The following is a 22,039-nucleotide window of genomic DNA, read 5'->3' as shown; positions in this document are numbered from 1 at the left end:
CCTTCTTCTTTCTCTAATCACAGCAAGAGGCAGCAGCTGAGGAAGAGACTGAAACATCTTCACAAGGCAAAGAAAAGAAAGACAAGAAGAAGAAACCCAAGAAAGGTACCACTTAGTACCACTTGTATGCTATTGATAAAATCATTACAACTTGGCTGTCACCAGGCATTGCACATATTTGTAGTCACATTCTCAAACAATTTATGCATTGATATTTCTAAGGATTTAGACAAAAAAGAACCAGTGATTTCATCCATTTTACTTACCATCTGCTTTTCAGATATAAGAAATATTGTCTCTTTATGCTCTGTGTATTACAAATTAGGATTTGAAATTGATCAGCTATTTTACTTGTTCCAGTGTCAAATAAGAATTTGCTGTCATGTAGCCAAGTAAATGGAGCTGTTAAAAACAAAAATCAGGACATTTTTAGTTGATTTATTTACATGTTATGTTCATAATGTTCATTGTAACTATCATGGAACAAGTAACTGTGATGTGAGATGTGTCTGTATTGTTGTACAAATGTCAGCGGAAACAAAATTTCTATGTGCTATCATAGATCAATAAAGATGAATATAAATCTGAATCTAATAAGCTTATGTTAATCTTAACCTGTCCTCCCACAAATCTCTGAGAATCTTCAATGCCCCCAAACAGATTCTTTTTGCCGGTTGACAAAAAAATGGACAGGTTGGTAATCCACCTGTGCGAGAGCAGTCGAAAAGTACATGTAGCCTCTTTCCACAGTCAAGTGCACTTGCCATCAAACAATGCAAATTGTCGATTGGACATGAGGATATGGATAGAGCTTGCACTGGTCTCTTTTGTTACACACTATAAGGACACCCAAATGGGGTCAGCGAAAGTCAAAATCTAGTGAGCTTGGCCTTGATTGCTACGTACGTCTTCATACCAGTTTTATAGCAAAACAAGCACACTACTACTGTAAAAGTGGATATTTTTACGCAACTAATTTTTCGCGCTCAGCGGGGTAAGAAGAGTTTCGAGTGTTTTTAATAACGTGGAATCAAGACATAAACTACTGGAATATAAGGCAAACAAAAATATTTGTGTGCTTTTATTTTCGCGATAGTTTCTGGTTGCGCGAAATGGACCAAAATTTCAACACCGCGAAAATGGCGAAAATTTCCACTTTTACAGTACATCGGGAAAGCGTAAATTAGACGAAAGTATGCTGTATAATGCACACAGTTTTGATACAGAAAAAGAACAGATACAGGTAGAAGTAGCTCTTATCTTTTGATCAAAGCCATTTTTCTGTTCAGCATAACACAGATGAATATGAATTTAGGCCACAAATCTAAATACTCTTGTCTAACTTTTGGGAACCATACCAGGTTTCCATGACAAAATTTGACACAATTGGTCGATGCCATTCTTTCACCCAAGTCTTCTTCTCTTTTTGAATATCCAAATGCAAATGCCAGTGGTTTCAATGTAGTTGCTAATTGATCATCAAGCAATCCATTGCCATGCAATTCAAAAAGAGCATTAACTCTGCAAGATTAAAAGTGCTAGTATTGTAATTCTCTATTAGCTGTAACATGACAACATTTGAGCATCAATCCGTTTTGTCTCTTGATTTGATATAATGTTGTTTTGGAAGGGAGACAGATGTTTACGATATCAGAGGGAAGATGTTGATAGCAACATGATAATATTCAAAATCTTATTTCATATTCCTGACAGGACGATTTGCCTTCTTGGATGAGATGAATGATGAGGAGGAAGAGGAGAAAAAGAAGAAAGAAGAGGAGGAGGAGAAAGAGAGGGTGAGGAAGGAGAAGGAAGCAAAGGAAGCAGAGGCCCGAAGGAAGAGGGAAGAGATTGTGGAGGAAGAAGAGTCATTACAGGAGGGACCAGTAGATGCTGTAGCAGCTGAAGGTATTGTAACAACTCTTTCATATTCTTCAAAGTTTTATTCTCACACATTTGGGAATCCAACAATAAGCAAAAAAAAAATATTGTGACGTAACAGATCCTGCATTGTGCTGCAATTTTTTACCAGATTCACTTTGCTTTTCTTGTACGGCAATCAAGCTATGGAATGTGTGATAGGCTGGTGTGTGTTTTAATACAGCGTTTGTGCCATGCAATCTAAACAGCTTCAGCCACAAACGATTCACACGCACTCATATTAACACAACGATTGTTAAATGACACTTCATGCTGCTGTGCTGTGCAGAATATGGCCGTATTGATATTCATAGGATTGATAGTGCAGAGAAGGGCCATATTGACATTTATGTTTGCAATCATTTCATGTGATGTCTAGTAATGAAAAAGCTGAAATAATCCACTATTGGTTTCCTTTTTTGTAGGCACTAATGACAGTACTTTGTAAAAGAAAAATGAAATACAAAAGAAAAGTATTAAACTGGGATAGTAGAGTTGTCTGCTGCTTGTCAGCCATGAAATTTAACATCTCATTGATATTTTTAAATCTATCATTTATGGAAGTATGTGTATCTTTCTGTGAAAATATTGCCATTTTTGGTACTGCATATAATGGAGACCAACATTGGATCAGACAACATTAAACCATGGAGTCAACTAGAAGTGATGGCAAGATACCAAACTTTGAATGGTAGTTCAACATAAAACAAACTCATTTAAATGTAGTAAACAATACAAAAGAAAAGAAATGATTACAATTGTCATTCTTTCTGTGTTACAAATATTTTTTATTGTTCTTTTGTTTGTGTAGACCAACCTACAGAAGAGAAAGAGGAAAAGAAAATGAGCAGAAAGGAAATGAAGAAAAAGAAGAAACGGGTAAGAATTCACACTCCCCTTTATTCTCCCTCATTCTGGCTCTCTCTGTTTTGGTTGCTGTGAAAAGAGTATGCAATGAACATTTGAAAACACTTCAAAATATGTGCATACTTTCATTTCACTTATTCCCTTTGTACAATCACAGTAAGATATCAGTGCTGTGTATTTTCAGCCACAGGTAGCACAAAATGTAAAGTCAAAATCCACCGAAAGTTATGCAAATTGATAGCATTGATTTGCTGATTCAAGTTTATACACAGAACGTTATGACACTCAGTAGTAGACTTTCAATCAACTACATGTAGTTACTGTAAAAGTGGAAATTTTCTCACATTTGGCACAACCAGAAACTGGTGCAAAAATTAAAGCATGCAAATGTTTTTGCATGCCATATGTTTCTATAGTTGATGTCTTGATTCTGCTTTATTAAAAAACAAGTGAAAGTCATATACTGGCTGAGCGCCAACGATTCCTCACACAAAAATATCCACTTTTATGATAGTTGGAATCATTCAGTAAGCATTAACTTCATTCACACTATCCAGCACAGTGACTGAATATGATGTGCTTAAATTGATTGGCTGTAATGTTGCAGGACATTGAATACTGTTGCCCTGTGCTAACACCATACATTTGATACCCCCCCAAGCTTTCTATCTACTACTATACCATGTGGTTAATGTGGTTGTAATGTTGTAGGACATTACATACCATAGCCCTGTCTCAGTACCATACATTGGGCCACCATGCAACCCAGCTGTTTATCTAATACTGTATACCATGTGGTTAAATTATATCCTAGGACCAAATGAGGCAACAGATGCTGGAGGATGGTGAGCTGTCCAACTTTGCCCTGTCTCAACAGGAGAGTAATATCAAAGGTGCTGCACTGGAAAATGCTACAGACATCAAGGTATACTTTCCTTTTCCAAAAAAATGAATGAGATAAAAAATGATACTATGCTTTCTGCCTGGTTCTTTCATTTCCATTGCCTTTTTATGCCTCCGCCACGAAGTGGTGCCGGAGGCATTATGTTTTCGGGTTGTCCGTCCGTCCGTCTGTACGTCCGTCCGCATTCGTTTACGCGATAACTTGAGTAATATTGACTGGAATTTTACCAAACTTGGTCCAAGTATAAAGTATGATGGGGCAATTACTTGATTAGATTTTGGGTGAAATCGGCCAAAGGTCAAAGGTCAAAGTCAAATCATTAAATTGTATTTGTTTACACGATAACTCAAGACTGGATTGAGTAAATTTCACCAAACTTTGTCGGAGGATGATGTATGATGGGACAATTACTTGATTAGTTTTTTAGTGAAATCGGACAGAGGTCAAAGGTCAAAGATCAAGGTCAAATCCTTAAATTTCATTTCATTTCATTTTTATTCCATTTCCGGCCAAAACATATAATATGACAATTTCATATAAACAAATTAAGCACTATGTAACTATTACATTTCCAAATGAAATTTAGATACACATCATTTGTTTACATGACTCAATAAACATACTAGTTGAAAAAATACATGGGCAAAATGTGACTGAATCATAAGAAAGAAAAGGTCGGAAATGGAGGGGACTGCTTAAAAGCCAAGCTTGTAGAATGCAGTCCCCTCGTGAGTCGTGAAAATTATAGTAATAATGCAACAAGACAATTTGACATAGTCCTCGGGAAACAGAAAATAAAACAAGTACGCACACAAAACGCACACACAGACAAAAACAAAGCTGCTCTCTTACATAGGCGTGGAAAGAATTAATAGGAGGTCAAAGGCCAGAGGGGGACAGGAAGACAGAGGAAGAGAGAGAAAAGGGCAAAGGAAGATTACAAATATAATAAGGCCCTTAGAGTCTAACGACTCTAAGGACTCTAACGACAGCTCTGATAATTTGACTTGTATTTTCACTCTATACCACCAAAATGTGATATCTTTCTGGAGCATATATATCTGTTGCACCTGGAGAATGAATTGTGGTAGTTTTTGAACCTTATCTCGAATCCTCTGCCTCATCTTGCCATATCCTTCAAACTTCCCGAACTGGGTGTCACTGGAGTTACTCCACTTCTAGTCCCACGAACTGGATATCTTGCTGGGCAATTTGTAAGTTGAACAGTACCAGTACCATTTCAGTGCATGTTCCACTTGCATACTCACCTTATTCGCTCAACCATGCCTTGAAGATCTTTGTATCTAAACAGACTTCGAATACTGTGCATACCAGAGTACTTACCTGAATAGCAGTGTCGATCTTTCAATGCATCTTTGATGAGGTGAGTGTCACTGAAAACACTAGGCCAAATGGCAGTCACAAGAACAACAAAGAACCTTGTGAAAGAACTCTTGACAGATGACGAAGTCTGGTCCACAATCAAGGAGGCAGTGACCGAGATAATCACAAAGAAACTATGTGAACTTAGTGATCGTCTGGAAAAGCAGGAGGGACTCATCATGGACCTGCAAACAAAAGTGGTGGAATCTGAGCAAGAAATTGCAGCATTGAAGACAAAGGAAGTGCAAAACAAAGATGCCATCTCAAATCTACACTCACAGTTGAATAACCTGGAGCAGTATTCTCGCCGGAATTGTCTCCGTATTCATGGTGTCCCAGAAAATGCACAGGAGAGGACGGACGACGTTGTTCTTCGCATCGCCAATAACAACCTGGGAATTGGCCTTCAACAAGGAGACATTGATCGATGTCATCGCATCAGTCGTCGCCACCCACCACCTGATGGTACTACACCCAAACCGCGTGCGATCATCGTCAAACTGGCATCGTATCGTCATCGACAGGCCCTGCTGAGAAACAGAAAAAAACTAAAGGAACAAAAAAGCGGAATCAGCATATATGAGGATCTTACTGACACGAATCGTGCACTTCTCTGGGATGCCTTCGCTGAAATGAAAAGACCAAATACAAAGGTCCTGTCAGCTTGGACCATTGACGGCAGGATCACCATTTCCATGAGGGCATCAAATGGGAAAACAATCACAAAAAGAATCTACAGCAAGATTGACTTGCAAAAGCTCTGAAGATCCACCCAACATAATATGAAGTAATTGATAGATTGCCGATTCTATGTAAACCTGGTTCTGATGATTGATTTCTTATATATATGTTTGACAATATAAACGATCCGAACTTGTAAATACCACTTATATCTCACAAGTCTAGTGTCTAATGAAAAAATTGTATGGTGATTTCTCCAGGTGTTTCTTTGCTCTTGACTACAATCATAATACGATCTAGGTTTATACCATGTTAATTTTTGCGTTGTTTTTCTTTGTTTTTCCTCAATTTGCCAATAGTGTGATAGTTTTTTCAACCATTCTGTAGTTATGTTTGTATCTTTGTTGTTTCATTGTAATGTCCAGTAAGAATAATTACCGTCATTTTCAGCGTCTTGACAATGTTGATTTAAGTATTCTTAAGGATTATCTAACTCCTTCTGACTCTGAGGAGAATGTCTTCTCGCAGGGATATTTGACAATTGATGAATTTAATAAGTTTTTAGACAGTAATTTTGAATTCAAACAACGTCATGATAAGATATTTTGTGTACATGTAAATACCCGCAGTTTGTGTCATAACTATGATGAGGTTACATTGTTTTTAGACTCTTTATCTGCACAACCCTCTATTGTAGGCATAACTGAAACATGGTTTCATGAGAATATTCCATTGTCTTTGTATAATATTGATAATTATAAATTTGAGGAAAATCATAGAAAAACTAAGCGTGGAGGAGGAGTTGGTGTGTATGTATTAAATGATATAGAATGTAAAAGACGCGTTGATTTAGATGTAAACAACGATTTCATTGAAAGTATTTTTGTGGAAATTGAAAATTATAAGAGTTCGTCAATAGTTGGTGTTGTTTACCGACCTCCAAATCAAAGTACTGATGAGTTTCGTTTTTACTTATCTCATATTTTAGACGTTGTACATAACGAAAAGAAAATATTATATTTGATGGGTGATTTTAACATAAATTTGTTGAATGCCGGGAAAGTGCAAGATGTTAATGAATTTTTAGATATGTTGATGTTGTACTCCCTGTTCCCTTCAGTACAATGCCCCACGCGAATCACAAAACAAACTGCCACTCTTTTGGATAATGTACTTACAAATGACACTTGTGTTATTCATTCAGGAGCCCTTTTTACAGATATATCTGATCATTTACCCGTATTTTGTATTTCTGATAATAGCATCAAGTCCCAAAGCAAGACAATTTATGAAAAGCGGGATATCAATGAGACCACTATCACTCTGTGTGTACGTATGATGGAGAATGTGGAATGGTCACCTGACGCAAATGATGTTAATAGTATGTATAATGATTTTTTGATTAAGTTTTCAAATGTTTACAATTTTTGTTTTCCTAAAAGGGTGTGTTACAAAAAAGAACTTAAGAAAGGTAAACCATGGATAACATATGAAATTCGTAAATTGTGTAAAAGAAAGTGCCGTTTGTATAGATTATTTGTAAAGAATCCGAGTGAACATCATGAGACTGTGTATAAGAGATGTCGAAACAAAGTTACAAATATGATTAAACTTGCCAAAAAACAATATTATGTCGGACAGTTAAACAAATGTAATGGAAGTACAAAACAAACTTGGAATATTATAAATAAAGCAATGGGTAAAGAAAATAACACATTCAAGTGCAATGGAATATCAAAGAATTGTGAGAAAGTATCTGATAAGAAAGAAATATGTGATGTTATGAATAAGTACTTCGTTGATATTGGATATGATTTGAATTCAAAGTTTACACTAGATGTTACTGATAATTTTATGCAATATGTGAAAGTAAATGAATGCACTATTTATTTTAACCCTGTTACTGAGAAAGAAATTATAGACATAGTCTGTAACTTAAAATCAATTACCAGTGCCGGATATGATGATATTCACATAAAAGTTGTAAAGAGAGTTATACATGTGATAGCAAAACGTTTGAGATTGATATTTAATAAGTGTCTTGAATTTGGTATTTTCCCAGAAAATATGAAAATTGCTAGGGTGATTCCTGTGTATAAAAGTGGAAGCCCGGAACTCGTTTCTAATTATCGGCCAATTTCAGTCTTGCCAGTATTTTCAAAAATATTAGAAAAGTGTATATACAATCGTCTTTTTAATTTTCTTACACAGTGCAATATAATACACGAAAATCAATATGGTTTTAGGCCGGGGCACTCCACATCATCTGCAATGGTGAATTTTGTGCATGAAGTTGTAACTGCGATTGAGAATAAAGAATATATGATTGGTGTATTTCTTGATTTAAGTAAGGCGTTCGACACGCTTGATCATAGTATATTGGTACATAAATTATATGCATATGGAATTAGAGGATTACCATTACAATTACTTAAGAGTTATTTGTGTGAACGTAAACAATATGTAAGCATCTGTAATGATAAATCATTTAATTTAGGCATAAGATGTGGAGTGCCCCAGGGCTCTATTTTGGGACCTTTACTATTTTTGTTATGTATCAATGACATTTTTAATGTTTCTGAAACTTTAAAGCTTATTCTTTTTGCCGATGATACGAGCATATTTTTTTCACACAAGAATATTTTAGAGTTACAAATTATTTTGAATCAAGAACTTACTCTGATGACAAAGTGGTTTTATTCAAATAAACTTACAATTAATGTTCAAAAAACTAATTATATGTTATTCACCAAGAGAAAATGTAATATTGATAATTTTTCTGTCAATATCTGTGCCTCTCAGGTAAAACGTGTGTCGGCTTTGAAGTTTTTAGGATTAATACTTGATGAAAATGTTACCTGGAATGCTCATGTAAATAATGTTTGTAATGTGTTGGCAAAGAATATTGGTGTTATGTATAAATTAAAGTCAATGCCTAAAGTGTTTTTAAAAATGATTTATAATTCAATTGTTTTACCACATTTGTCATACGGGATCATAATTTGGGGCAATGCATCAAAAACCCAGTTGAACAGAGTTTGTGTCTTGCAAAAACATGCAATACGTATTGTACACCATGCTTCATATCTTGCCCATTCAAAACCAATCTTTCATTTGTATAAGATGCTGCAATTCTATGATATTTATCTTTTACAGTTGGGTATTTTTATGTATCTATGTTACAAAAAGTTACTTCCAGAATCCCTTTTAGATTATTTTTCGCTGAACAGCACTATTCATAATTACGGCACAAGAAATTCTGCAAACTATCATTTATATCACATGCGCACCTCATTTTTTAAAAATTCAGTTATATATCAGGGTCCTCATATATGGTATTCTATCCCTAGAGAAATTAAAGCATCACAATCTATAAATAGTTTCAAAATTAAATATAAACACTTTTTACTGGAAGATTACAAACGTAGTTAATTCAAGGCGTATTTTTATTTTTGTTGTTGCTGTTTTTCTGTGTTGTTATCGTCCATATCTCCGTAGTTTTCTTTTGTAATGATTGCATTGTTTTGACTTGTCCCGTTTTGTCAACTTAACTGTCATTTCTTTTCCTTAAATCTGTCTAAGGTATATGTATGTTACAGTACAATGGGTCAGCTACTCACAAGGGCTTTTCCTTTCTTGCTGCTTCCCCCACCAATGGCATTGTCTTTGTATGTAGTCATACCGCCACATTATTTCTAATTGTATGTCCTATGTCTTATGAATTTTTCTCTTTTGTATCTCATTTTGTACATTCATGTTTTTATTGTTTGCTCTGTATATTTTTAATGCTTGGTGCAAAATAAACTAAACTGAAACTGAAACTGGAAGAAGAGTTCAAGGGTCAATGCCAGGGCACGTGAGACTTTGGTCTTACCAAGAAGTGGACTATTTATAAGTAATATATATAACAGTTATGAAATAGATTAAACAAAGTAAAGACATTAACAGCAAAGAAATCAGTTAGCAAAGAAATCAGTTAGCAAGTAAAAATCCTCAATTCCCCAAATACATGTATGTGTAACTACACTCTTAGACAATTATAGCAAACCCAGTTCAAGGAAAGTGAACATTCAAGATATTTCTGACAAACCTGTCATTTCAGTATTTTGCCAGTTATGTGAAACTGTCATCACACATTGTGAAGACATTGTATTATACACCTATTGGGAGAATCATGCATTATGGCGGAGGCATCAGTCGCCATAGCGACATTTCTAGTTTCTCTTCCATTAGACTGAGAACATGTCTTGTCTTTTAAAAAAAAGTATTTTGTTTCTCTCTGCCTTTTTGTTTTAAGTACTCTACATTTGGTACCACTTTTTGTGTTTGTTTGTTTGTTTTTGGTTTGCATAAAATCCAAAACTTTTGTCTTGCATAAAATCCAAAACATTTGTCTGACATATAAAAGTTCAGCATACATGAATTTTGTCATTGTTGTGCACAAACAATATGATTAACTCATCTCAGTTTGTCATTGTATGTCCTGTGTGATGTTTGTATTTCTATGACCTGTTAATTTGTCTGGTAGTATATGTGTAGTTGATTTGGCTTAACATAGCTGCTAAAGGGAATATTTCTCCTGTAAAGAGTACTGCCATTTCCTGTGTTGCCATTAAAACAAATATTCTAGCTTGATTTCCAGGTACTGTGAAAATGGAAAATTTTAATGCACTTCTCACAACACGAAATTAGCATGAAAATAAAAGGTAAAAAGCCGATAAGTATATTTGCTTTTCATATGTAACATCATTACAGCTCTTAAAATTTTGTGCAATTAGAAACATGCAAATTTATTTTACGCTGCTGATCGAGAAAAAAATTACCAGGTACTCACAAAAATATTTTTTACTTTTACAGTCTATAAATTGAAAGAGTAGTTGTCAGAAGGTTTTAAGAAAAGATGAGAAAATTGATATTTTCTTTTTGTCTTCTCAAAATTCATGAAGGTCGACAAGTTCTCAATTTCTGCTGCTGGCAAGGAGCTCTTTGTTAATGCCTCTTTGACCGTAGCTCAGGGACGCCGGTATGGTCTGGTCGGACCTAATGGGTGAGTTTTCCAATGGCTAAAAGTGAGGAAGAGAATGTTACAAACTAGTAAATGAGAAGTTATTAATATGATTGGAAAGATTATTAATATACTCTGCAGTATTGTATTTGATGAAATGGTGATATGTATAGAGAAAAATTGCTGTAATGTATTCATTTATATTTCAGTTATTTCAGTGCTGAGTAGTGGTTGTGGCCCAAGATCTGAATATTTTACTTGCAAGGTATATTTGTTGCTTTTTCTGTTCCTTCACAATGTGATTTCATCTGAAGAAAATCCTTTGTTTATTTCAGAATGGGGAAGACCACCCTTCTTTCACATATATCAAGCAGAAAGCTGGCCATTCCACCAAACATTGATGTCCTACTGTGTGAGCAAGGTGGGTCCTGAGTTTAGTTGTAAAGGTGGTATTGCCTAGAGGTGTTCCTTTCCAATATTAATCACAGTGTTATTCTCAGCATATGCATCATAGTAACGATTGGAAGGTCATGGAAAGGAGGTTGACAGAAATCACACTATTTTGTGTCATGCATGATTTATCACTTGCGTAGTTTTGTACAGCTATTTCTCTGATCACCATGAAATAGATGCATATTTTCAGAGTATGTATGAAGTTAAGTTTGCATGATAATGGTTATGAATGTGTTTGTGTATTTATGTTTATTATATAATTATAACTTTCTCTTCATGAGTACTAGGAAATGCCTCTCAAACCGAGTCCACCATATGAATAAGATATGCTCTGATGTAAGGACAGAATTTCACTTTGATGATTTGACCTACCTGTTGAATATTGATTCTGATCATGAGATGCAACTTAGGTTTTATGCATGCAAGTGATATTGTTAAGCTTATTGTGTGTAATGCAAGTTTGACAGTGGTAACTCAGTTCTCTTACTCTCTTTCTTTGCTGGATAATTCTTCAGAGGTGAAAGCTGATACTACTCCTGCCTTCTTGGCTGTACTGAATGCTGATAAGAAGAGGTTAGCTTTGCTGAAAGAGGTGAGGCATCATGCTAGCCAAGAGTCCTTAACTTGTACACCCCAAAGATCCATTCCCATAGCTTTACAAATTAGGTGAAGTTTCAAGAAATGAGCAGAAGAATGGACCAGTAGTTGATTTAACCCATTGAGGATGGGCTTATTTTGCTACAACACACATTTCCTGTAGACACCTGCCCAAGTATACTCGAGACTCGTCCTCAACGGAGTGAGATCACCCTAGGCATTTGACATGTATAAAGCTAAAAATTCAAACTGTTGTTCTTTCTTTTGTCTACCTTCCACGGTATTTCCTTCAGTTCATTATTTAGAAGCTAAATTCTTGGTAGTCATACATAAAGATTGACAATTTAAGATATGCCATTCAGTTGTTTTCAATTAACAAGGCTTTAATTTTAGTTTTTGTCTTCTTTGCTTTCCCCATCTCATGCTATACAATTTTGCTATTTTCTTCCTTAGTCTTGAAAATATATTCTTTGTTTGCTGTTGACATGTGTTTTTTTTTACAGTGTTGTATTCTTACAGATATGTTCTTTACATGGGCAAGAAAAAGATATTTAAAAAAAATTGCCATGTTGTTGTTGTGACCATTTGTGATTTGTTAGATATATGAATTCATATATTGCTATTTAGTTTGAGTTATATTGAGTACATTATGCCATATTATAGAATTCACTCACAGCCATATACACCTTTTAACTTTGCAGGAGAAAGAACTACTAGAGGAGAGTGAGAGAGGTGATAACTCCCGATCAGAGCGACTCAAGGAGGTGAGACAGAATTTACATTTTACAGCCATCTCTCATTCCATCTCAGTAGGCCAACACAGTATGGAGTCTTCTCAAATATGTGTACTGCATCGATGGAAATGTATTAGTTGTTAAGACAGTTTAAAGGGAATTATATAGACACCCCAAAACCACCAGCACACAAACACCCAAACACCACTAGCGATTCCAGTGATGGTCTCATGTTTGTCAGATACTGATGAAATTATCAGTTCCCCCATCCTTGAAAATCATATCGACTAGAATGGCTAACACTCGCTTGATGCAGTAACACACACACACACTGTCACACACACAAACAATTATGAAATGTTTCTAACCTCAAACATGTATGCTTCTTGACAAGACGTCATTATAATCTTGGTTGAATGCAGGGGATATGATGGTTGTTTGACTGAAAATTCCTGCAGAGAGGAAAAGAGTTTATAATTACAAATATCTGCTGTGGGATATTGCATTTTATCCCTGATAGAGGTCTTCCATCACTTGTGGCTGGCATACATGTAATTACCTAGTGGCAATCACCTGATGAAGTTATGTTTTTCCTGGTGTATGTTTGTTTGTTGAAAGCAATATAACTCAATATGTTATGAACATATTGTAATAAAATTTATCATGTGTTGTGGTAAAAGCTGAGGTGATTTGTTTTGGGGAGTGATCTAGATTGTGACCAGAATCCAGTTTGTTTGTTTGTTTGTTTGTTTGTTTGTTTGTCTGTTAAGATGCATACACAATTCTATATCTGACCCTATGACCTGTGTGGAGGCTTGTGCTCTTGGAGTGCTATAGTTTAGAGAAACATGTTTTACAAAATGTTCTCTGTCATTGATAGTTTACAGGCCTAAACTGTGCATTCAGTGTGGATTTTTCCCCTGCAAGCCAGAAACACTAGAACAGTAGTACCTTTCAGTGTGATTTCTCAGTCCAGTATATGTTGAAAGATATTTGGTTCAGACCAGGGAATATCAGTCAGAGTTTAACAAATGTAATGTCTGTTCATTCTGTTGGCAATGTATCATCACTTTTGATATAATTTGTAGTCAAGATCAAGCTCATTTCCCTTGTTCACTAACCATGACTGCATGACCTTTGACCTTCTCTATCTTTTCTCTTCTCACCAAGGTGTATGAAGAGATGGAGGTGATTGGAGTAGCTTCAGCTGAAGCTCGTGTAAGGAGAATCTTAGCGGTAAGTCTCCTCTTAGATGGCACACAAGTCTTGAGCACTCTGCAGATGGCATGTAGATACAATCAGACATTTCATTTTGTTCATAGCATCACAGTCTAATTTGATATACTGTATATTAGGATTGAAATGTACTTGATATCATAATTTTGGTCTGTAATTAATGGTCATTGCATTGATTAAATCAACTTTCCTAGTGTGTAGAAGACCTGTTGCAACTTAAACATAGATCAAACCTGATACAGAAATGACTTTACTCTTGGTACAGAGATTCAGTCAAATTCTATGTAGTCTGGATCTAAGACTAGATACATGTAGCTCTTACAAAAGATGCAGGAGATTCAGGGTGAGGCAGTGAATATTATTTGCTCCAACCAAGGCATGACAGTGAGATGGAGACATGGAGGGAGACAAATCAGACTTTGATCAAGAATGCCATTCATTCTCTGTCAATCTCAAACTTGCCTTTTTCTCACTTGATTGTAATGTATGTTTTCTAATGCCATGAAAAGGGTCTGCAATTCACACCAGACATGCAGATGAAGGCAACACAGGACTTTTCAGGAGGATGGAGAATGCGTGTGTCTCTAGCGAGGTGAGAGTTTGATGATATCAGTAGGTGTGAACACACATACTGAAGAGTGTGGTCCTTATAAAACTACGCAGTTCTAGCATGGCAAAAAAAGAAAACAGACATGAGTATGAGTAAACCAGTTTGAACAGATCTACAGAAATAGGTGCCTTTCTCATTTGACTGTCTCTGTCAGCAGTTTTATATATAATCCATGAAACACTTTGTTCTTAACCCTAACCAGGCCCAAGGGGGGGGGGGGGGGGGGGGGGGGGGGGCTCTATTATCTACCTAAACACACTGGCCCAGTTAGGCTTAAGTGTTGAGAAGAAGGTATTGTAGCATGTTGGAGCAAACAGGAACTTTGATGAATTGAAATCGACAACCCTAATAATCCTAAAATTGGCCCCATATTTAGGGTGAAGGTGAGAATATACTTTCTCCTGCCCATCACAAAGACACACATGCCCCAAAGACTTAAGTTCATTTCAGTATGTTACATGAAGTCATGTGACAAGAAAGAATTCATGAGGAAATATTAGGGTATTTTGAGAGCAGTAGTTGTTTTTTAGAGATTCTTATAATACTGTTAAAAGAAAATTGCGGAACATATTTGCTGTACTGTATGATACAGTGGTGGTACAGTCAGTCATTATTGTAATTAATGAAATGAGGAATCCATGTGTTGAGCCTAAACCCGTTGAGGATGGTTTGATTTTGCTACAGCATGCATTTTCCATAGACACTTGCCCAAGTATGCTCAGGACTCGTCCTCCATGGGTTAAGCCAAAGGTGGTAACACTAAAGCAGATCAGACAATCACAGAAAGCTTTCTGTAGAAGTCAATGACTTCATGTTGTTTTTATGCTTTCATTTCTCTGCCGTAGAGCACTGTTCATGGAACCAACTCTCCTCCTGCTAGATGAACCCACGAATCATTTAGACCTCAATGCTGTCATCTGGCTCAACAAGTAAGTAAAAAAGTTTTTCTTTTGATTGCTGAAGGCAGCACCCTGTCACTTTGAAGGAATGTTTGCCCTGACAAACGAGTTTTCAGTGAATGCAGTGAAACAGAAGTAGCACCTTGGTGAAAGTATGAGGGAAATTGAGATGTTTGTTGCAAAGCATGTTTACTGCTGGAATGTCTTACTGTCAATCAACATGGTGCCCTTTGACTATTTCAAACTAGTCATACTATCACAAAAATTGTTTGAAGGTTTGCATATTCTCACTGTGTTCATTTTAATAACATTTTCCTAATTACTCTACTCAAGATATATTTAGGACCATAGTGATTTAGGGCCATAGTGATTTTGATTGCTTTTATCCAACCTGGCAACTTAGGGAGGTGCACCAGAGAAATCCTGACATCTTGTATCCTTATATTTTGCTTGATATGTTTGTTTATCTGTTATCACTAGCATTGTCTCGCAAATGCCAAATGAATAGTAATGATAATAATTCGTCACTGTTCAGGCAGCTAGGCGAGTCGTTAAATAAATGAAAAATGAAAATATTGGAGTTCCTCTATGCATAAAACAACCAATGAGTATGCTGAAGGGAAATCATACCTTCATGTGGATTTGATGCTTTGATCACCTACAAAAGGCCACATTCCATGATAAATCCTCACTCACTCAAGCTGAGCCCTATCAAAAGCAAAATATTTGCCTTCTTTATGCTGTCAGTGTGTTGTAAAAATTCACCCAATTTTGGAACATTGGAGTATATTTAATTGTAGGTCTTCATTGATCTAACTTTGCAGTGATTCTTCAATCTAAAGATGTGACTGTTCATCGCCTGTACCTAAAGAGAACATGTTTTGAAGAAAGTCAACAAATTGGCTGACACTGTCGAAGCAGAGTAAAAAATTCAACCAAGTGGATGAAGGGCTGTTTGTTAAAAGTTTGGATTTTTATCAATCAAAACCGAATGCACTCATTACTGTCAAAATATCAAAAAGACAAGATTTTGGCAATTTGATCCTAACTAGTTTGGCATCCACATGTGTTTGTCAATACAGCTACCTTCAGTCATGGAAAAAGACTCTTCTCATAGTCTCCCACGACCAGCAGTTTCTTGATGACGTATGCACAGATATCATCCATCTTGGTGAGTAGAAAACAGCTGCTGTTTTAATATCTTAATACTTTTAAGAGGTGAAGATGACAATTCATTTATACAAAATTTCAGACTGAGTAAAAAGTAATAATGGTCAAATTTTTAGATTTTTGACAACCATTTACCATTTTTGCCAATACGTGTATATCCATATTCCTGTGTATTTGTTTGCATAGCATACAATGTGAAAGTTAATGTTCCATACTACATGTAATTGTAATTCTGAATTCTTATACTATAATGTTTATATTCATAAGGGAAGTATGAGAAATGGTTTCTGTCAATAATGACCTGTAGTAAAGTGATACTCTTGTTTGCTGTCTATATTCTGTTTCAGTGAAAAATGAAGTATGAAAAACATCCCAGTTTTTTTCCAGCTTTGGTAATAATGACCATGATGATGAATTATTTGTAGTGTGTTGATTCTTTAATATCAAATTTGACACACATAGCTGAGGATGTAGAAAATTAGGATGACACCTATGCATACATCTTGACATGCCACAACAAAGTTCAAATAAACAAATAGAACTATCTGTTCCATGCCCTGCCAAATGTTCTTCGATGGAGTGCTGTACAGAAAGGCTGTGAGGACAAGATACCAGTGCACTGCTCATAGCTGATGAGACATGGAGAATAGATTAATGAATGTGAACACTCATCTGATATTTTATTATTTACCTCTTTCTTGTTATCACCATCCCTACAGATATGCAGAAGTTATTCTACTACAAGGGAAATTACAGTGAGTATTGTGTTGATTTTATGTTGACATCTGGGTGTTTCACTCACCACACAATACACAATACTCCCTGATATCGCACTAATGTGTTGCAGGCCTCGAAATAGGATTTTGGAGGGGCAAGGCCATTTAGAAAAGGGCACTTTTTCCAAGAGGCCAGTGCACTTAGGTCAGTCTGAGGGGCACCAAGGCCACATTGGAAAGGGCATGTTGGGTGTTTATGAAAAAAGAAAGAAGAAAAAAAACAAGAAAAACAAACAAACACACACACACACACACACAAAGTGCAACACACAACAAAAACCTCTTCCCGACAGCTGTAACACATTCCCATTTCCACGTTTCTATCAGGTGAAACGACATTTTCTAAAACAGGAATAAAACAACAGTAGGTATTGATTGAAACTCGACACCCTTTCAGGCCAGCCAGGCCAGGCTACCGTGTAACTTCAAAGCACATTCCGACAGCTGGCTGGCAAAACCACATGGCAAAGGAATTTGCGCGCGTGTGTGAATTGCTGGATGGAGGGCCTGGGGCTTCAACTTGGGTTAAATCTTTACTCAGTAATCAAACATTCTTTCCCTGTTCATCTGCAACACCCCAGACAGTTCATGACCTCCAAGAATGCGCCAGTACGCGCGATTTCTTCTGTTGATTGGTCTCTCTCTCTCCATCCCTCCCCATTCCCCAGTCTGGCACCTTGGCATCGTGGGATTTTTCTTTTTGCTCGGTGAAGTTGGTGTTCACTCTTTACTCTATTATATGCGCTGCCTAGCTAGTATTCTCTATGGCCGCTGCGCTGCGGAGGCAGTCGGGACGGTAAAAGCTGGTTGGGCGTACATGTACGTACACGTCGTCTCGTATCTCGGAAAGATACTTTGAGTTTGAATCAGATATATTGGGACGCGAGTGAACTGAAGGTATGATATTTGAGATCAGGAAAGTTGTTCAAGCTTATTAAAGTGTAGACTTTGAGAAAGGGCATATTATACGTCATAAAGAATAACTTTCATTCCTGTAAAAGGGCACCACGGCCCCAAGAAAAAGGGCACTTTTTTTTTGGGCCGTAACTTTGATCAAAAAACAAAGGGCATTGCGGCCAACGAGAGGGGCACCGACGGCCATGGCTGTCGGTGGCCATCGGTTAATTCGAGGCCTGGTGTTGTTCATGAAGAACTAGAGAGCAAATATCATTCTCTGACAACTATTCCCATTTGATGAGATCATTCTTATTCTTAGAAAAGTGGAAGCTTTGTTCAGCCATGAGTTTTCTTTTGGGGGAACATCTGTTAGCAGGGAATGGAAATTCCTATCTTGTTTTCATTGCCATTTATCTGTTTGTTTCACCAGGCAGGTATGAGATACAGGTGTAGTTATTGTTCATGGAAAGCTAAGTGAATATTGACTCAAAAATTACAGGGCGTAGTATGTGTTTATCATATAAGGTAAAGTTTATTTGAATCCCTTTTTCATCCATTAGTTACTCAAGTCACATGGAGCAGACTTATGAATAAAAAGGTCTGATGAATCATTTACACTGTTGTCAAGTGGATCTCATGGAAGCTCCAGGCAGTATTGACTCTAAGAGTACACACAGTCAATCAACATTCAATGACATTGCAATTCATTATTTCCAAGCAGAAGAAACATTTCTGCAACCATTTGTGTACCTTGTAATAACAACAGCACATAACAGTAGTTTCAAAGTAATTTGAGAAATTTTGAAGTGCAGTGTAGGTGACTGATGAATATGGATTACTATGATTATGATACTACATGTGGGATGGTTATAAAGATAGTCTCTGATGTGTGCAGTCTTACTCTATACACTTGTACATCGGGTATACTTCTAGGTTTGCTACAGCTCCTCTGCAGTTTGTATTTATCCATTTCTCTCTGTCTTTTGTGTCTACTTTGCAGATACATTCAAGAAAATGCTTGGCCAGAAAAGGAAGGAGCAGCTAAAGGAGTATGAGAAACAGGTGCAGTATTTCATATTATTTACCTCATTCGAAGAATCCTCGATTCTGATTCATCCAAGTTGCAGTAAATTGTTTTGGCTACTGTAAAAGTGGAAATTTTCGCGGTGTGGAAATGAAATTTGCATGCATTTCACGTAACCAGACGCTAGCACGAAAATAAAAGCACATGAATATTTTTGCATGCCATACTCGATGTATGTTCCAGTATTTCATATCCTGATTCCGCGGAATTAAAAACATGCGAAATCCATCTTACCCGGCCAAGTGCAAAAAATTACTCGCGCGAAAATATCCACTTTTACAGTATTCTGCCCTGCAGTCAGTGGTTTTTCAAGATGCATGTATCTATATTTGCACATTTTTGCTCATTGTAAATTGTGCTTGTATCTATATTTGTGCATTGTAAAATGATACTTTATCATTCTGCTCTCTCTGACCGGTACCAAGACAACTTCATTTCAATGCCTTAATTTAGCATAAATATCATTCTGAAAATTAAGTGGGATGTGGCATTTTAAACAAATATCTACTGCTTTCTTTGGGGTCATGGTTAAAACTATTTCCTCTCTGGCCAGAGTTTGAACCATGTCCCTCAAAGCACTCAATATTTGTATACTACTGGTTGAATGTACATATAGCATTTTTTTTTTTTTAATTCATGAATATGCATGATTTCTTCTAGTTTCTCTACCTTGCATTCATATTGTATATACAATGTAATTTATTGTTTTTTTGTTTGCCTTACAGGAGAAGAGGATAAAGAGCTTAAAGAGTCAAGGCAAATCAAAGAAAGCTGCAGTAAGTCTCTTTTACCTCTTACAATATTCAAGTACAATACACTTTGATAACTACTCACTTAAAGGGTATGAGTATGTTTTCTATTTCTTCTGATTTTATGTAGAGTTTTTTATGCCTCCGCCACGAATTATGTTTTTGGGTTGTCCGTCCTTCCGTCCGTCTGTCCTTCCGTCCGTCCTTCCGTTTGTCTGTCCTTCCGTCCGTCCTTCCGTTCGTAATCAATTTTGTAGATAGCGTAACTAAAAAATGGTTTGAGGTATCCTAATGACACATGGCATGTGTGTGTATGAGTGGGTGAAGTTGTGCCTATCAACTTTTGGGTGCACATGCTCAAGGTCAAAGGTAAAAAGGTCAAGGTCAAATGCCATAAATCTCACTATTTCCTCCTTATCTATGCAATGCCTTAAGGTATTTTCTTGAAACTTAGTGTATACATGTACTACCAAATTAAGATTCTCTAGAGAGAGTTTGGGATCATGAGGTCAAAGGTCAAGTGAAAATGGTAATATTTAACTTTTTTTCTCCATATCTCACAAATATTTCAAGGTATCTTCATGGAACTTAGTACATATGCATGTGATGCATCACGCGTTACCCCAGGTTACCGTAGTACCCCGGGTTACCGCGTTGTGTAGCACCACCTCACGTCCACTCCAGGACAGCCGCAGAGAAATGCATGCACTGTGTGTGCGTGTACATAGTCACTCCCATGCCACTGCATGTCGTACGATGCATGCATGGCACGCTGTGCTAGCAATAGCGTGTGCTTCAGTGCACTGCAGTGTAGTGGCTAGCGCCGCTAGCTCCAGCACCAAAATAATTTCCACTTTTTGGCAACCCAGGGTACAACCTTTTTAAAAAAATAAATAATTCAACAAGATGTCTGATTTTCATTTGGTACCCCGGGATACCATTCATGTCATCATGTACTGACTGGCAGGAATCATCTAGGGAATTTAGGGGTCATGGGTTAAAGGTCAGGGTCAAAGGTCAAGGTCAACTTGTCAAAATGTTTCTATTTCTCTCTTTTCTATGCAATGCCTGCAGGAATTGTCTTGAAACTTAGTGTATGCTTGTATTACCCAACACATATTTTTCTTGGAAGTTTCTTACCAAAAGGTCAAAGGTCAAGTGAAAGTGCTAAATTTCACTTCTTTAAACTTATAAAAGGGTTGCAAGTCAGGTACAAATCCTCAAATCCTCAAATACCTGCACACTTAGACAATATAGCCATTCATCCAATTAAACCTAGTTCAAGGAAAGTGAACATTCAACACATTTGTAACAAACCTGTCAATTTAATATTTTGCCAATTATTTGAAAGTGTCATCAAGACATTGTACTATAGACCTATTAGGAGAACCATGCATTATGGCGGAGGCATACCATATGGCGACATTTTTAGTTTCCAAATTGCATGGTTGAATGCCATGCGTTAGCTTGAATACATGCATTAATGCAGTCAGAATGTTTTTCAAGAAAATGCCGCCAACTCTTCTCTATGTCTGATTTTCCATATTATATGTGAAGTGTTTCTAGTGGTATTCTATATCCTAAAAGAACACTAATGCAAAGTACCTACACATGGATGTAATTATCCATGTATGACCAACTATTGATTTTAGAAAAAGGAAGTATGGAGTCAATGAGACTGAAGCATTCAATTTGCAGACAAACAGAGGTGATTGGAATAAAAATTGCATTCAAGGAAGGAATGACATAAAAATTAGGGCTGATAGGAAAGAACAGTGTGAAATATAATGCATTGGAATTGTCAGGCCTAGAAGTGACTTTCTTGCGATGCATCCTTCCATTCAGAGAAAGGCAATTGATAAGATAGAAAGCTCACTCCAGGGCTATGGGTTTCAAATATCTGTCAATATGAATTCAAGAAAGTGGTCTTTTTTTATGGGGATAACCAGACTGACTTTTATTGTGCAAAAGAGTATTGATAAAGACATGAATGGCGTGACAATGGAAAAAAAGAAAGGTCTTATGCAGGGCTGCACACTAACCCATTCTTTCTACCGGTCCGACCTGTCCGTCG

General features: G+C 36.6%; 1 protein-coding gene across 1 annotated transcript in view; it reads left to right on the top strand.

Moving 5' to 3' along the window:
* Positions 1 to 22,039, top strand: part of LOC139741552 (ATP-binding cassette sub-family F member 1-like) — a 34,105-nt gene that overhangs the window by 6,709 nt on the left and 5,357 nt on the right. The window contains exons 7-21 of the mRNA XM_071652129.1: positions 30 to 105; positions 1,714 to 1,853; positions 2,749 to 2,799; positions 3,602 to 3,712; positions 10,702 to 10,802; positions 11,096 to 11,181; positions 11,729 to 11,805; positions 12,512 to 12,574; positions 13,715 to 13,780; positions 14,290 to 14,372; positions 15,236 to 15,319; positions 16,372 to 16,460; positions 17,179 to 17,214; positions 19,133 to 19,194; positions 19,942 to 19,992. Coding sequence (XP_071508230.1) covers positions 30 to 105; positions 1,714 to 1,853; positions 2,749 to 2,799; positions 3,602 to 3,712; positions 10,702 to 10,802; positions 11,096 to 11,181; positions 11,729 to 11,805; positions 12,512 to 12,574; positions 13,715 to 13,780; positions 14,290 to 14,372; positions 15,236 to 15,319; positions 16,372 to 16,460; positions 17,179 to 17,214; positions 19,133 to 19,194; positions 19,942 to 19,992 — 1,176 coding nt within the window. The remainder of the gene's footprint in view (positions 1 to 29; positions 106 to 1,713; positions 1,854 to 2,748; positions 2,800 to 3,601; positions 3,713 to 10,701; positions 10,803 to 11,095; positions 11,182 to 11,728; positions 11,806 to 12,511; positions 12,575 to 13,714; positions 13,781 to 14,289; positions 14,373 to 15,235; positions 15,320 to 16,371; positions 16,461 to 17,178; positions 17,215 to 19,132; positions 19,195 to 19,941; positions 19,993 to 22,039) is intronic.

This window comes from Diadema antillarum, unplaced genomic scaffold (assembly GCF_040938485.1).
Source record: "Diadema antillarum isolate AM-2024a unplaced genomic scaffold, OU_Dant_1.0 seq00000933_RagTag, whole genome shotgun sequence".
Taxonomy (NCBI): Eukaryota; Metazoa; Echinodermata; class Echinoidea; order Diadematoida; family Diadematidae; genus Diadema; species Diadema antillarum.
The sequence above is the reverse complement of the archived record's forward strand: the minus strand, read 5'-3'. Positions and strand labels throughout refer to the sequence as shown.